This window comes from Chamaea fasciata, unplaced genomic scaffold (genome assembly GCF_029207755.1).
Source record: "Chamaea fasciata isolate MVZ Bird 193981 ecotype frontalis unplaced genomic scaffold, bChaFas1.0.hap1 SCAF_2, whole genome shotgun sequence".
Lineage (NCBI taxonomy): Eukaryota > Metazoa > Chordata > Aves > Passeriformes > Sylviidae > Chamaea > Chamaea fasciata.
Window position 1 is genome coordinate 4,225,060 of NW_027094087.1, and position 17,492 is coordinate 4,242,551.

General features: G+C 37.3%; 1 protein-coding gene across 6 annotated transcripts in view; it reads right to left on the reverse strand.

Annotated features, from left to right (window-relative positions):
- The window catches only part of DCAF6 (DDB1 and CUL4 associated factor 6), a 75,465-nt gene that overhangs the window by 45,046 nt on the left and 12,927 nt on the right, over window positions 1–17,492 (reverse strand). For all 6 annotated transcript variants that reach the window (XM_066207957.1, XM_066207970.1, XM_066207959.1 and 3 more), the window contains exons 2-6: window positions 13,768–13,829; window positions 7,622–7,714; window positions 4,860–5,045; window positions 1,377–1,490; window positions 205–340 (exon numbers count right to left, since the gene is read on the reverse strand). In XM_066207957.1, coding sequence (XP_066064054.1) covers window positions 205–340; window positions 1,377–1,490; window positions 4,860–5,045; window positions 7,622–7,714; window positions 13,768–13,829 — 591 coding nt within the window. The remainder of the gene's footprint in view (window positions 1–204; window positions 341–1,376; window positions 1,491–4,859; window positions 5,046–7,621; window positions 7,715–13,767; window positions 13,830–17,492) is intronic.

Consider the following 17,492-nt stretch of genomic DNA (forward strand, 5'->3'; position numbering starts at 1 on the left):
GCATGAAGAGATTAGGTTTTCTTCTTTGAAGATTTCTGCATTAGCAAGTATTAGAGTGAAATTATTACAAACCATAGTGCCCAGAGAAGGAAGCTACACTTCCGCAGTGTTACACTTGAGCCATTCACCCCCCCTCTTTTGAAAATAACCCGAATTTGGCACTGCCAATGGGTAGGAATGCTCACTGCACGGTGTGGCTCCTACCTGTTGCCCTTGTGCCAAGCATTCTCCTGTCATAGATCCTCACTGAGCTGTCAGAGCAGCCCACAGCCAGGTAGTAGGGGATGGGTGGACAGATAGCAACAGAGGTGGCAGCACGACGACAGTTTATTAAAATATCCTGGAACACACAAAAATGCAGCATCGGAATAACAGCTCTGAACATTCGAAGTATGATTCTTTCCGTTTTGTTTCACTAACAATAGGCTCCTCCTTTAGTCAAGGAGAATTTGAGAAAATAGGTCTGGCCTGAGAAGACAGATCATAAATGTGTTACCAGAAAAGCCACTGCATGGAAGGAAAACTATCAGCGAAAGAAAAGTGGCACCAGAATAACTGAGAAAGAAACCTAACCAAAACAAAAACACAGGAATATTTAAAAATAGGTAAGCTAAAAACTGCAGATTTATAAACTAACTTGCACCTTGGATTTTCTTATGGAAACACGGTAACTGTGGAGGTGGAAGAGTACTAAACATGCATAAGCAGTTTAAATCAATTAAAGGAACAGAATAGGTTCAATCTACAGGCAGAGAACTGGGTGGTGGGGAAAAAAAATGAAAGAAACCCCTAGAACTGATAAATGTGCACAAGGCTGATCAAAACTAATCAAGACTAGCAATACATACATTGGTAGTTTTGCTCCAATTCAATATTAAAATTGTTTCTAAAATTCAAACACAGTGGACACTGGTGATACCAGTAATCTAATACAATTCATTATCAAATCTTCTCTCACAGAGGGACAAAGGATGCTCAAGAACACAAGGCCGCAGATGATTCTCAAGGCTCATTTTTTGCCTCCAGTTTTACACTCTACATTATTAGTGTAAACCAGACTAAGATTCATTCTAAACAGTCTTTTCTGCTAGCTGAAGCCTCACACCAAAGCTTATAAAATAAAAAATGCCAAAGGAGATATTAAAATTTAAAAAAAACTCAAAAAAAACCCTCCCCAAACTTTTATTGTTTCTTGGGAAACATACTGTCATCTCCTCCAAAGACCCTGAAATCTATTATTTCTAAAAGCTTTACCCAAATTCATACTGTGTGTTTGTGTGATGTGCAGCTCTACATTAAGGTAATCTTTATTAAAAGATTATTATTACTATATCATTATTATTAAAGTAATCTTTATTAAAAGGTTTCATTCTTACATCTTTACAATCTTCCTTCGTGCAACTTGTTTTGATGCGAGTATCAAACCATCTCACGGTGCCATCCTCGCCACAAGAGAGGAAAGTGTAGGGATCATTTGGTACTGTCATAATCTGTTCAAAAGAAAGAAAAAATAAGATTATTAATTCCTCCAGAAATAGCACTAAGTTTAAAATAAAAGCGTCAATATTTGGAACTGCAGTAAGGCAATTAGGACCAAGTCAAGCTTCCCAGTGAATTAATTAAAAAAATTGAAAAACTGATCACGTTTCCTTATTTTCAAGAAAAGGTTTGAACTGTTGAAGTCAAAGGAAACTTCTAAATGTCACATAAGATTAAATATCCATAGGTCAAGGCTTACAGTTGTTTCTATTATCTTTTAATACACAACGTACATTTACTGCAATCACTTTTCAGATAACTTATCAGTTTGCTGCAACAATTCAACAAAAGCTCAGTTTATTCTCTGTCAAGTAATAGGAGACAATTACAAAGTCTACAGAAGTCTGAATGTCTTGAAAACACTAAATGGCTTTTATTCCCATTGGGTATTCCTTTACATCCTAGGTAGTTCCCTGCAGCAAGTCTGCATTAAAGGCTGTTACAAGCTACCTCCTCACTGCAATTTTTAATTTTTTTTTCTTTTTTTTTTTCTTTTTTTTTTTTTTAAGAGAGCACTGTATTGAACCATTTTCCTAAGCTCAGCCCTTCTCCAGCTACAGACGAGTCAGACTGAGTGAAGCCATTCATGTGAGACTCCGTCTCCTCAAGCCAAAATAAAAAGGCAAGTGACCATAATGTTAAATATGACCTGGATTCCACAGGTCAATGAATGCACAGGAAATGTCCGTTTATTTACACTCTGTCTCCTAAAACAGAAAACAGAGAATGTTGTGGCAGTATTTTTCTTTTCCTACACTCCTGCTACTCTCAGTAGAAATTTACAAAGCAACAGCAATGGTTAGTAATATAATATATTCATTGAACACAGAGCATGAGTGATTCTTTAACATTTGAAATGAGATGATTTATCACCCCCACTTCCCAAAATTCTTAATAAAAATAACTTGTGGATATCTGCGAATCTCTCTATCTGAATGGGGTTACAAAGGTAACAGCTGAAGGTTTCAGCCTCTCTTGTAAGGCTCAGCACAAGAACTGAGACAATGCTTGCTGTGCCAAATAACTTACAGAACAGAGCCAAGGTTTGAACACCAATAGAACAATAAACTTCTGAGCTGTGACCACTATTCCTCAATATATCAGTGTAACATACTGAAAAGACTGTTCTTCATTAGACGTTTTGTTCAAATTTACTTTATTTCCATAGTTATGAAAGTTAGCAATTGTTCTTCAATCCACTAAATACTTCCAGCATTTAGCAGAGCTTTCAGTGAAAACATTTTACTCCAATAACATTACTGAATGTGGCAACCTCTTATTTCTAGTAGCTGTATTTTATTTTTGTTCACACAGATGCTATTTCACCCTATACATGTAATATAACTTGTACATGGAAACTTTTATGTGCAGTGTGCACAAACATCCTAAGTACTAAACCAGAGAAATGGAGAAGTCCAAGCTTCAACAATCGAGTCAATATTACTACATTTAAGTTCAGCAAGTTCACATTAAAGACAGATAGATAAATAGATAAAATTGGTTTTTTACTAACTAAAAACTTCTTTGCTACTTAACTTAAGAAGTGTATAACTATATGATCATTTTACTGTATTTAAAACAAGAAAGTAAGAGGTGTCCATAAAAGTACATTCTCTTTCTGAAATGCCATTCACATGAAGGGCAGTAAGGAAAAGATTTGGCTGAGGAAAAAAAAACTTGTCAAGGCCTGGTACAAACAATAAATTCTTCAGAAACGTGTCTCAAGAGCCTCTCCCTCTACTTATTCTATTCTCACTCAGAACTAAAAACAATTGTACAATTATCTCACGGTTTACAACAATCTACACCAATTCCCAGATTCCTCTGTTTCATGTTCTTGCAATGTCTTGAACTGCCACAAACTCCAAGAGCTGTATAAATTGAAACCACATTCAAATTTAGAATTGGTACCTCAGGGGCAGCTTTTAGCTTTTGTTATTTAGAGAGCCCAGTGAGTCAAAGTTCTATATTTAACAGGATGATGTGGTTACATACAGCTGGGCAGTAACATCACAATATTTAGAAATTATCTCCCCACTCCAGGAACCTCTCAACCTCTGTGCAAAACAGGATAAGAAAAAATAACTTCATTAAGAGAAAGAGTTGTTAAAACAGCCAATGTCATATAGAGGTTTTGATATTCCTTCCATTAACAGTGTTTAAAAGCAGCAAAAATAACCAAAACTGTATCACACTCCTGTCATTCAAAACAACAACAATGCCCTCTTGTTAACGTTATTGCTGAATAAAAATCATCCCAAAATAAGACCACTTTGACTGTGCAATATAGCAGGGAAATGTAATTGGTGTAATTACAACCACAAGGACACTTTTACTACACGAACAAAAAATTAACTCCGGCATTACTTCAGCCACTTTCTTTTTTTACACACTCCAATTCTTTTCATGAGAGGTTTTCAAAGATTTTGTTCACTTAACATGCAAAGAAAGTGATCTAAAAGCTTGCTAAGAAATCTGAGCTGAATAGATTTAACAAAATGGATTTGGGATTTCTTCCCCTGCGTGTGTACTGTGGTAGTGTTAAAAAAGCCCTAACAAAAAAATAGTGAAAGAAACAGGAATGTTTATAACCGAAGAAAAATATTTTAAGCACAGTAAGTTTTCTAAGCAGCAGCTTTTGCTGTTATTTAAAAGAAGCAGATAGAACAATAAATCTTATTATCTTCCTAGCTTAAATAACACTTTGCTTCTTCACTTGCCTAATTTATGTGAACAAAACTTCCAAGGGAGGACTGAAAACACTGTGGCTAAATTTACACCTAAAGAGTTAACTAGAATACACAATAGAAAAATTATCTACAACTGTAAACACATTTTTCAGATTAAGCCGTTCACATATGCTGAACGAAGCATTTCTTAGAAGGATCTAAATTTTGAAAAAGGCATGAAGCTGCTGAAAATTTCAGTGAAGAGGGGAGGGGCAGGGGGAAAGAATAAAAATAAAAATGCAAAACAGTCACCTCCCCCACCCCCCAACCTACTTCAGGAAGAAACTCAGAGCTCAATTTAAACCTTTTTTGCTCTGCGGAACATTCATTCAGTGAAGGTGAATTCATATTTGCAAAGTGGTCTTAACAGCACCACTTTTTGCAAAGTTCTCCATTTAATTTGGACAGCACATTTCTCTGTTCAAGCCTACTTTTTAAAAGGGGGGGGGGAAAAAACAACTCAGAAAAGACTGAAGAAAAGCTCTGTAATTCTGAAACAAAGTTTTCAGCAGTCTGGTTAAAACCTTGGGCAACAATACAATAAAATATGTATTCTGCCCATCTTAAATTATGATATACTTCCTGAGGTACCTCGTAGGTAGTCCCATAGTGGCAGGTGTACTGGCATTGCCTGTTGGTCTCTGCATCCTGTTCAACATTCGTATAGAAAATGACTCCATCTCCAGAACAAGAAACAATCTGTTTGTCATTGGTGCATGGTAAGAACTTTGCACTGAAAATATTGGCCCTGTGTCCTGAGCGAATCGTTGTGAGAACCTAAAGAACAAAGGAAAAAAGGAGGCTGCAGCAGGTCAGTGTTTTCCAAGCAAATAAAGAATGGAAAAAACTCAGACTGTGAAATGCCAGTTATGCACAGGCTGCCAGGGACCTACAGTTCAATGCAACAGAGGAGCTGTCTTTACACCAAATTTCTTTTAAGTACAACGTGCTTCTGCAAAAGAGGTTTACACAGGGACTTGAACAAAGCAGTTGGCAAAATCCAAGGGCTGGAATGCAGCTGTTACCTTTGATTTTGCAATGCTGGTTACAGCACATCAGGTTTCTCAAAGTGAAACTTTAGTCAGGGTGATGGTGCAACCACCCAGCACGTCAGTGAGGAGAGACTTAGAAGATCTGGGATAAGAAGTCAAGAAGAATAAGGCACCTGTAACCCAAACCAACTTTATAGACTTTAAAAATTGATGTTACTTTTAAACTCACTCTGAAAAGGAGAACTGAAGTTTATAAGGAAGGATGTTTTGAAACTAGCCAAAAATAAATAAACATTTAAGCACTTGATTATACAGGGCAATAAACCAGGACTTGACTTGGTCTCTCATTCATCTACAGTAAAGCAGAGAAACATGATTTACTTCACCATCACAGCTGATTTGAAACTCTTTGCGGTGACTCTTTATCCTTCCTCACATACTTAGTCTACTAAAGCTGAAAAAACCTCCACAAGCTTTCCTGTGAACAAGTGAACATTATATTCTTATTTCTCCCATCTGCAGCACTTGAATCAAATTGCATTTCCACCACTCCCATTAGGAAAAAAAATACTTACCAAGTTGTTTACAGTATGAAAATTACTTCCAAATTTCCACTCAATTAACTTAATCAAAGGAAGTGTTTTGCAAATGAAGTTTCTCTGTCAGTAGCAGCTCATGCCTAACAGTTCAGCAGTGCTATTTCATATCTTTTTAATAATTCTCACTAATAAAGTTTAACAGTGTATCTGCATATTCTGAAAGATACAGAATATTGATGGCTGAAGTCTGTTTTTGCTACTCTACCTAGACAGTAACAGAGGATGTGGTGATAAGGATATTTGCCAAAATGACAGAATTACAGCACAGTTCTGATACCAACTTACTGCCTTTTCTTGTATTGATTCTCTTACTCAAGCCAGAGAAAATAAGCCAACACAGTTATAACACTCATTAAAAAAATCCCATCTTTGGTACATTTCAGGAATAACACTGGTTATTGAGTCTTCTTGCTGGTACCTGCTGTTTTATAATTGCATTTGCATGTATTGGGGAAAAATAACTTAAAAAATCATCTTCTTCTCTGCTGTTACAAAAAATAAATAACTCAGCTAACTGTGAAAAATAAAAAAAAAGAAAACATCTCCCATATTCCTCATTAGGCTTAAGTAGTAGAGAAGTAGTACACAATGGAGGGGGAAAAGATTGTCCTATGAAAGCATAAAGCTTAAATTGCAGCGCCTTTTAAAATATTACAATATTTTAATGCAAAAATTATATAATGAGCAACTATCTCATAGTGGGATATTAAAATAAACTCTGCACAATAAATAACATTGAACATCCTTCATTTGCATGAAAAATTCGTACTCTGCAACACTCACTTGGGAATATTTCCACCATCCACTTCATATAGCTGCCTTGGATGCTGCTTTTTCAGCAGAACTCCCAGTCCAAGAGAAACTCTATCTGGTGATACTGATCTGAACTTTGTCAGGCTGACACCAGTAATTGAAAGGAAGAGATAAGTTTGGAAGCTATGGCTTATTTGGGGAGGTGAGCAAAAGGGCCTTACCTATAGGCACAGGCCACATTCCAAACCACCCCCATTTTCCCACCACAACCCTTCAAGAAAGCAAAATATTGTTTGCTACTCAAACTCTTGCACCGTATCAGCCACATCTTTTGTTTCTCCCACGCATTTAACTTTTGAGCCAGTCCTCGGGGTTTAGTTGTCAGCCTCTGAGAGGACACAGCTCAGAGCATCTGTCCTACCAAACCATCAGCAGCTCCTTCCAGAGAAAAGGGTGGGACAGTGCCACTACCTGATGGATGCCAGCTGGCACTACTGGGAGCCTTGCAGCTGCATTGCAACCCTCGTTTCGGTATAAATTGTTCTCCATCCATTTGCAGGCACACACACAGCAATGTAATTTCACACTGGAGCGAACTATTTTAATCAAGATTGGCACCCCAACGACATTGCGCAGAAAGACAACTCAGTACGTTACACAGAGCAAAAATTACAATATTTTAAAACTGAAGTGAGGGAAACAGTTTATCTGACTACAAGATTTCATGAGAATTACTGAATCCTATTGCTGGTCCTGACACTAATCTGTGGTGAGACCATGCTCCCTTTGTGCCCGGCCGTGTACCGTAAAATGGGATAATACCAATGTCGCAAAGGATTAGAACTCGCAGGTTTTAAAGCACTCTGAAGTTTTATTCTCATTTAAATACACTAGGAAGTGCATGGTATTATCTTTGTCACATAATAATTAATATCTGAAAACTGATATATTGAAAAATAATAACTTGCATCCTATTTGAAAATTAACAAGCAGCTAGAAACAAACCTACCTTTCTGCTGTAGGGATTACTAATTACCAGGTTGGTGTCATCTGAGCCAGATAAGATATATTCTCCTGTATCATTCCAGCAAATTGTATTCACCTGCACGAAGTAAAAAAAAAAAATTGTTTAGACTTACATTAATTCAATTTTCACCATATTAAAACATCCAACACTACAGAAATAGGAGTTAACAAATTCAACTGAAATGATGTAATTTCTAAGCAGCTAGCATAAAAAAAAAAATTGTGTTTTTAAAACAAATTGATAAGGGAATCACCTGCCTCACCTACGGCATCTCAATTACTCCCTCTGTTCCTCAAGAGTTCATCAGGTAAATTAAGCTTCCCACAGTAGCCACAATTTTACACCCTCAGGTGCTTTAGTGTACCAAATCTACTCCACAGAGAGTCCTCTGAATTTGAACTGGAGGGCATCACAGTGCTCTCATTATTGAATCTTCACCGTATCCAAATTCTGACCATCCATTGCTTTGCACACTTTTCAGTGACCACACCTTCTCAGGGAAAAGCAGAATCCATCCCAGATCCCTTTTGAAAAGTGTGAGTACGCTGGGAAAGAAGAATCCTACAGTGAGGTACAGACTTGTATTGGGAGAGCTTTACAATACATTTCCTTATCAATTCTCCTTTTCACAAGACTGTGCTTAATAATGTGTCGGTGAAACAAAGCTGTGAAAGCACTCAAAATCCAGGAAGCTCAAAAGGTATCCTCCAAGCAGCAGCTCATGCACAAGCACCAAAGACTGCATGCAGACCATTATTATTTCAAGTAAGCCTCTAAAATACCTTCAAGTGTCAAACTGCAGCCATCACCATTTTCTGCTGGCTAGATTCTGTTGGCAGAACAGCTGCCTTAGTGTGATGTTCCAGACTGGATACAGAATTGGTAAAAAACCCACTTTGTCCCAAATTATTTTCTTATGCCCCCCCCTTTTTTTTTTTTTAATTTAAATGTTTCACTCTGAGCCCCCCCCCCCAAAATTATTTTTTTTTTAAATTTAAAATAAATACAGCCATTCTAGTTGCTGTTTTAATGGCAAGTTTAGTTGGGGTTAGTTGCAAAATCAGAGTTATGAGTTTCAGGTGGATCACAGGAACAACACCACCGTGATATTCTCAGTGGAGGAACTTGAGGAGAGATGTTGGTGTTAAACAAATATGTCTATGCCAGTGTTAGCTCAGTGCTCAGCAGCAGTCAGATATTGTTAGGATTTGGTAGGAAATGCACAGAAGAGCAGGGTATACATCCATGCATGGCAATCCCACGTCTTCCACACTACGCAGTTTGGGTTCCTTTCCCGCTCCCGTATTCTCCATTTCTATTACTGCCCATTTGGAAAGAGAAATTATGACAGGGAATTACTGGGGTGCTCACAGATATCTAACACTTTTTATTGCAAGAAGCAAATAATCTGTACTGCTCTAGGGAAAGGAAATGATAGAAGCTTATGAGAACATGAATGACATGGAAAAGAGTGAAAAATAATTTTCTGTGGATCTTCACAGTACAGGAGATGAAGGGCCTTAAATGAAACAATCAAATGACACACAACTTTTTAATGAAACTGGAAATCATTGTTATGAAACACCCTAAACACCAGAAGTGGAAAGAGATACATATTCATCAAAGAGAAATGAAAAATGACCAGAAACAAAGGTGCAGCTTCCACCTCCATCTGCCCATTAAAGCGTGATGTGCTGTCCAGAACACCCATCAAATACTGTCTGCTTGCCCTGTCTCAACTTCCTTCAAAAATATGTGCTGGCCACTTTCAGGGCCAAGTTATCAGTCTCCACTGAGCTTTGGTAAGACCTTGCATGGCTATCTTATGGTTTTATAACCCTTGCTGTCAATCACCAAGAACCACAATTTCAAGTAGCCCCCAGAACCATCTATCATTGAAATAACCTGCCCTGACAACGGCTGTACTCTAAAATGTTGCACAGCACTACAGCGAGGGCAAACATACAACCCAACAATGTTTATCTTCATCTACATTTCCTCTCAGGCAGAAAAATATTATCATCGTTGCCCTAAAGAAACCAAAATGCTAATGTAAGATTACAGGAATAGAAGCGAGAACGAAACACTGAAAAACCAAGGAAGCTACTGAAAAATTTAAAGTCATGATTATGAGAAAGAAAAGTTAGCACAAAAAAATTAAACAAATTGAGGGGGTGGATGTGTATATTTATGTACAAACACAAAATCTGAAGGGCAGAGAAGCAGACAAACACTGAAGATGCAAAGGGGAGACAAGATTATCTAAACTGCAGCATCACCAATCTACTCAAGACATCAAGCATCCTCCTCCAAAATTCCAATTTCATCGAAATGACTGCCCCAGTTGAGCAATTTCAGTATACTCTGCCCAGACCAAAGTTGGTTCAAAAATGATCCTGAAGTAAGATGACATAACCAAAGGTGTACTAGAGGTCTGTAACTAAATGGGCTTTCTTATTTTGTACCAAATCACCATCTCAGCATTGCTGACAACAAATAACTCAAAAAGTAACTCTTTCAGGGAAATAACATTGGTTGGGGGTTTTTTTCAGAGACTTTCCAGTCAATACACAGAGCGTTCAGTAAAACCTACTGACCAACACCAAATAACCCAAATAAATAAACAGATGCTAAAAAAACCCAAGAGAATTAAAAGAAAAGTTCTCCTCTCATTCCATGGTAGCAAATCCACTACTAAAATACAATGTAAAACAAGACCTGGTTAGGAAATGGGGTTTTATTTTGAAAAAGCTACACAGTGTACTACGTGCACTGCCACTCAACCCCAACTAGAAGCATAAAGTCACAGTTACTATTCGGAGGGTTTGGAAACCTTGGGAAAGGGTGTTGGAGCCAGAAGAAAGGATACGTCAAACACAAAGGACAGACAATTCCTAACAAGGTAAGAAAAGTCAAGGGGTGTGTAATTAGCTTTTTTCCATTAAGTACTTCACATCACGAATTGTATCTAATTTGATTTGTCTCTCATCTAGCCTTGCAAGGAGTCAGCGGGCACTTTTGATTCATTAGTCAATTAGTCGGATATAAATTTACTACCTCTCTCTGTTTTCCTCAAAGACAATGCAGGAGGCACAGTGCAGCCAATCCTTAAAAAACCAAAAAAGCAAACTCCTCACTTCCATGCAAAGCGACATCAGAACCAACTCTTTTTGTGAACAGAAGAGATTAACAGAACACAAAAATAGAAGAAAAGAAATAAAAATGGCTGTAAATATCCAGAATGTCAGAACTATCCCCCAAGCAAAGGACGTGGTGAAAAAGGCAGTGCTTTTCACCCGTGGAGTACAAAGTGAAAACTGGGTTTCTAACAAAACGCAAACTCCCTATCCTGGTTTAAGCCTGGCTTTGAGGACTACATCTGAAAAGGACTTGTTCCCAAGTGCCATCCTGAAGGAGATGAACGCCAAGAAGGATGCTGGTTTGTTATTGATCTGACTGCCTACACACAGAAATGAGAAGTTACTCCTTCAGGTAATTCTCTTTATTTCAAAATGTAGTATTTGCTCATGTCAAATGCTTCATCTACGTCCTGCATTTCAACCTTCGTCAGCTCTCACAGAACAAAAGCAGGAAGAAAATAAGCCGTATTTTTACTGCAATTCAATATGGTTTAGAGTTTTGTTATCCTCTGCTTTCCTCACACTTCATCGCTGCTGGTCCAGATTACTTCTCTTTCAACATTTCTCCTTTGGATTTAATCACTTCATACAGAACAGCTCACCTAACTCTGTACATTTCCTCATCTTCTTAAGCTCCCTTTACAGGTAACACAGAAAATGGCAAGTTCTGGCACACAAATGATCTTACTGAATCTGACCAGGTGAACCTTGTTGAAAGAGGCAAACCCTGCCCTGGAAGGATGATAAGGCTACTGGCAGACATCAATAATTTTGCAGAATCAATTCAATTACTTCACACACTACTGCTAGAAACTGTGTCCTCACACCAAGAGGAAAATGGGACTGTTTCAAAGAGAATTGCCCCTGAACTCTGACCTGAAAACACTCAGATTTTAAACAAAAAAGGTTCTGTGGTAATATTACTGTTACAAGAGCGTGGATATGTGAACTAATTCATGGAATATTCCTTTCTTCGCAGATATCCTGCCTGGGTATGATTATACACACAGTTGTATGTCCCACAGGATCTCTTTTTTGTGTAAAAGGTAGGAAGTTGGATTTTACTTTTATCCTCAATTAGTAAAAAGATTTCTTGCCTTAAGTAAGTTGTCCACCGTGTCCAATTACACAGCACGCTTTATATAGAAAATATAAGTCACAACTTATTCAACAGAACAATGAAAAATTTCTTTAAAACACCAATCAACCAAACAAAACCCCAAACCTCTGCCATCCAACCTTCCTTAAAAAAACCCAACCACCCAAAAAACCAAACCCAGAAACACCTTTTAATAGGACAACATGACATTCATTCCCCACATTTGAAATGCATGCTGAGCCAGTAGTTGGGAGAAGAAGAAATAAAAATAGCCTAATTACCACTGATGGTAATAAAGAGTTTAATCAGTACAAGCATTGTAATTTCACTGATTTCTATTTCACAGATTTTTTTAAAACAAATAGTAAGAAATTATACTGAGTGGTTGTCAGCCTTAAACAATTATTCCTTGCAAAAGGCCACACAGTAAATGAGGTAAGAGCTCCCAATAGCCCATTCCTCAAAGGTGGAGAGTTCTGAGCAAATCTAACTTCTGAAGACATTTCTTCAAACTGTAGTATTTCAACACAGTATTTAAACACTGTAGTAGTATTCTAAACACCTGCAAATAATGCTGTAAGTTTACAGTTAAAGCATTTTCCAACCACTAAAACAATTAGGCCATATGTTAAAGCATACTTTCAAAGCTAACACAAAATTAGTTCTCAAATACGTACCCATCAGGTAAATTCAAGCAACATCAACAGCCAATACCAAATCTACAATTTTTATTACGTGACCAGAGGCAGACAATTGAAATAGAGATCAGTCACTTAATTTTTAACAAGTAGTGAACAAATACTGTTTTCTTTTACTCTATTTTAATAGGAAAAAATTACTTTTCTTTTTACAAGGAAAAAAAATCAACTTCAGGAAAAGAAACTTGAAAAATTTAATCACAAGTATTTGAGGAGATGAAAAATTACTTAGAGAAGAAATTCAGAAGTAAATTATCACTGTTACAATCTTGAATATAAAAATTAATAAATACGTATAGAATCATAGAATTGTTTGGGTTGCAAGAGACCTTACACCATCATCCTTGTAACATTACTTGAAAAAAAAAAAAAAGAGAAATGTATGTATTTGTTTCATTACACATTTCATATCTGTACCAGAATATTAAATTTATTATGTAGTCAGCACAGGAAAAGCAGCTCACATTTTATATACAGCAATTCTAATCCTGGCCTTTCCCAGACTTTCCAGGCCCATCAAAATCATATTTCTGATCTCAAGAAGGCTGGATGTCAACACCACTTGTTCCTTAAAACTACCACTGTGTTAGTTAACAATTCTATCACTCCTTAATTAAAATCCAAGCAACTCAAGCTCAAATAACCCTTACATTTGAACGGCTTTGGAAATACACATGTTAAAGTACAAAAGCTGCACTTACATTTTCATTTTTTTAATAGAATACTTTCGTTTTTCAGATCTCTTGTACAACAAATACTTTCACAACCGTGAGTTTCTTCCCTATTCCTCAAAGGTAACACGGCAGCCTCTTTGTCCTAAACCTAATTTACGTAAAAGATTCTATTTGAAATGATATGTTTTAAAATATTTGGACCCCTTTCAAAATTTAATATTTAAACGAGCAATATTTCAAGTTATGTTACTGCCTTTCAGGAAAGCTTATTTTTGTTTTCATTGTCTATAAGTCAGCATGTAGCACTTGATGATTTGCTTTCTGAAATTGGAAAATAAATCACTCAAAGCACTAATAAAGCTTTAAGTCAACACGGTATAACAGCAACAACAAAAAACCCCAGACTTCATTGCAAGGTTTAAGATGAGTCCTAACTAAAAGGGTAGGAACTTTTACCAGGGCAACAAAACCAGAGCTTAAAAATTTTTACCAATCAAAAAAACAACAAATGACTTACACATCCATCGTGCACATTCAAGGTTGCTTCAAGTTTTAATCTTTGGATAAATTCTCTTCTTCCTGTGAAGAAAAATACCAATTACATAATTTTTAAAAACTGAAGTAGTTAAGAGCCTGCTAATGACCATTCACAAGTAAAAACCTAAAGAGCAAAGAACCAGAATATAAATTTAAATCTTGAAACAATTCATTTGCTTCTCATTTTCCAAATCCTAAGACAAGCATGAGATTTGCTGGTTCTTCCACCACCTTTAATAAGAGTGCAGAAATGGCAAAATGAACGTTTCACAGGTTCACAGGCTGATGCTCCCTCTAAAACTAATAGCAAGAAAACAGAAATTAATCTTGTGCTTATTCGGTTCACTTGGCTGAGAGGGAGCAAGTGTAACATAGTTCAAGCAGTACAACCCTTGCATTTGAAAAATTAACATTTAAGACCCATAACATTCCATTTCATAAAAATTATCTGAAAGGGAGAGATGAAGGATAAAGATGAAATCTATAAATGCATACGAAGACAAAGCCCCAGCAACTTTCATGTCGTTATAGGCTACATACAAACTGATTTACCACTGCACTCAAAACCATCACTGTACTAAGCACATGAAGAGGGAAAAACAAAGTATATTGACAAAAAACCTGGTCTTTTCCTGAACTAGATGTTTAAACACAGGGCTCCAACTCTCAGGTTATACTGAACCTAATATTGCCCAGAAAGCACTTTCAGAAAGAACAATACTGATAAACTAAATATTTTTAACCATTACCCCCTTTTTTTAATTATTCTGTATTAGTACATCTCTCAGAACAAAATTCCAGGTAAGAGCATCAGACTGTAGGCCTATGCCAGGCTGTACTCAGCCTGTAACTGTGAAATTCACTCAAACTTAACCTTAAAAACCTAGAACCAGGAAAAGAACAGCAACAGAATCCACATCTGAAAAACCCTACATTTCTGAACTTGCTTTGGTTCAGCTCAAGGCAGAACCACACCAGAGCTCAGTTCAGCACATATTTGGAAAAGGAGTTTCTCCACTTGCTTCCTTTGAATACTTTCTATTTCTCCCGTATTTATTTCTCCCAGCTCTGGAAAAAACCACCTGATATTCACACCTGGTCCCTCACAACCACCTGTTGGGAATGAGGCCCTGAGCATCCCTGTCCCACTCCCTCCTCAAGGGCCAGGACACCCTTCCAGCAGCACCAGCTCCTGCAGCTACACCTGCACCCCGTCCAGTGTTCACACAGCTCTCCCTCCATCAAAAGCTCTGGGTTAGATTCCTCAGTTTTGCTGGAACTAGAAGCCACCTCCAAAATTCAAAATTGCTCATAACACAGCTTAAGTACCCCATTAGATGAAGATCATACTTCAGCAAAATATTTTTTTTTTGTTTCAAGAGGAGGTTCTTAGTGAGTGATGTGGTTATAAAGTACTTGCACTTAAAGCACGCCTGAGCCAGCTTTAAAAAGATAAAAGCCAGACTTCTCTCATGCTCCATTTTAGAAACATTGAAGTTGTGACATCTCGGGTGCGACAGTTTCTGTAAACCAGGAACAACCATCATTAGAGAAAGATTAAAATAATGACATCTTATGCAGCATGCTCTACTAGCAAGAATGTATGGATGCATTCTTTGATTAGGAATACATTAACCTAGTTCACTACGCTTTCTGTTCCACTTGTCCTTACCCACTTTTCCCCCCTCCAGGAACAGATTTTGATGAGAGATTCTTCATGGTTGGTTTATTGTACCTTTCAGTGAAATCCTATTATTTTTTCAGATCAAATGATTTCTGTGTTTTCAGTGAAGATTCCTGCTTTCAGGTTAATTTGATTTCTTCAATCCTTGTAAGTAAATGTGAATGCTGAGGTGGGAAATATCACCTGCTGCATGCTTGGGTATCACTCTGCATAACAGAAACTGTAAAATTTGCTTCTGGGGTGCTCCTGTAATGCAAAATACAGAGCAGTAATACACAGCTCCAAGAGGATAACTTCATTAAGAATTGTATATCCCCTAGGCCAACACAAATATACAGTGTTTGCCAGACCCATCACACTTTCATTGAAGAACAGAAAAATCTGATAGCAGTGGATGATTGTTGGGCATTGCACCACGTGCATAAAACACATCTGGAATGAGGTGATGTCTGCAGAGGAACAGGCAGGTGCTTGCTGAGAATCCTCTGTACACACACACACCAAAGATGATTCAAACTAATTTTAAAAAACAAACAGAGCAACAGATCTTTCTCCTTCCTGTATGCTCTGGTTTTAATCCAAATCACTTAAACCAGCAAGTCAGAAACAATAACTGCATTTTCTAATCACATTTTCAGTTTCAATTTGAATTTCCTTACAGAAATCTGTTGACAAAATAAGATATGAACAACTTGTTAGATGTTAGGTTAGGATTTTTTTATTTTATTAAGAACACAGTATCCATACAAGTTTCAGCAAACCTGAGATGCAGACATAAGGTGTAACACTTGGCCATTTAAAACATTTAAAAAATTGTTAGGATTGTATATATGTTTTTTAACATATGTCTTCAGTTATTTATCCTTTGATAATTTTATATCTAAATACATGAGAAAGGCATTAAATACAAACAAAATTGCAACTTAAAGAGTTTCTATACTCCCAAAAGGAAAAAGGGGGCAAGGCAGAAAGCAGTTGAAATGTTTTCCCTCCAAACCTCCACTTTTTGATTAAATGCAGTAAGACAACTGAATGGATTGTTTGTTGTTTATCTGATCATGCAAAACTAGAACCACCAGACCCTAAGTGGTGCTTTTACTCTGAAGTAAAAACCTGAACTACATGAATAAACCGATCTGAAGAAAACACTGCCTCTGCTTTTGCTGTTGTTAAAAGCTGAGCAAAGTCAGTGAATCTGTGCTCCTTGTACTTCAGCAATGACTCCCGCAGGTTCGCTTGGTTTGATAAAAATGCTCAGCAGTATTAGAATTTTGTCACTTTCGTCACTGATCCATTTTTATGACATTGAAAAAAAAAATTAAGAAACAATACTTCTTGGTTTGTTTTGCATTTACTCTACAGCATCTCAGCTCTTATTGCTGGACTTCCCAACAGTCAGACTGTCCATGTCAAGGGCTCTGCTCTCACAAGTGACAAGAATCTTCACAATCCTTAATTCCCATTCACCTAATCCAAAGGCTGCCTGCTCCCTCCAACTTCCTACAAAGGCAGCCCTCCTGGCTCCCCCTTCAGCTACCATGATGGATGAAACCCAAGCTTTTAACAAAACCCCAAAAGTACTTTCCTCTTACAATATCAGCATCAAGACCTCTGTCATGTTTAGATTTTTTCCCATCCCAATAGTGAGTTCAGGCTCTCAAGCCAGAATTTTTTTCTTTTTCTCCTTAACTATGTAGTACCCCTAGAAAGGCAATAATTTAACTCTGTGAGGGTGCTTCAATATATTGCTTCCTATATTCAAATAAGGCCTAGGACACAGATCAAGTGAACAAGCTGCGATCACCAAGATGATCTCACTGGACCGTGGAACACACGTGGGGTTTGTTTCAGAACTGCTGAGGTGAATTTATCAACAAGAACACCGTAAAGCAAAACTGAAAATAAATGCCCTGGCAAACTTCCGATGGCTGCGATGACCTCCCTGAGAAGTGTTTACGTAGCTGAAATTTGGAAAGCTGTCAAGCTAAGGCTCCACCCACCCATTTTCACTAGTTACGCAC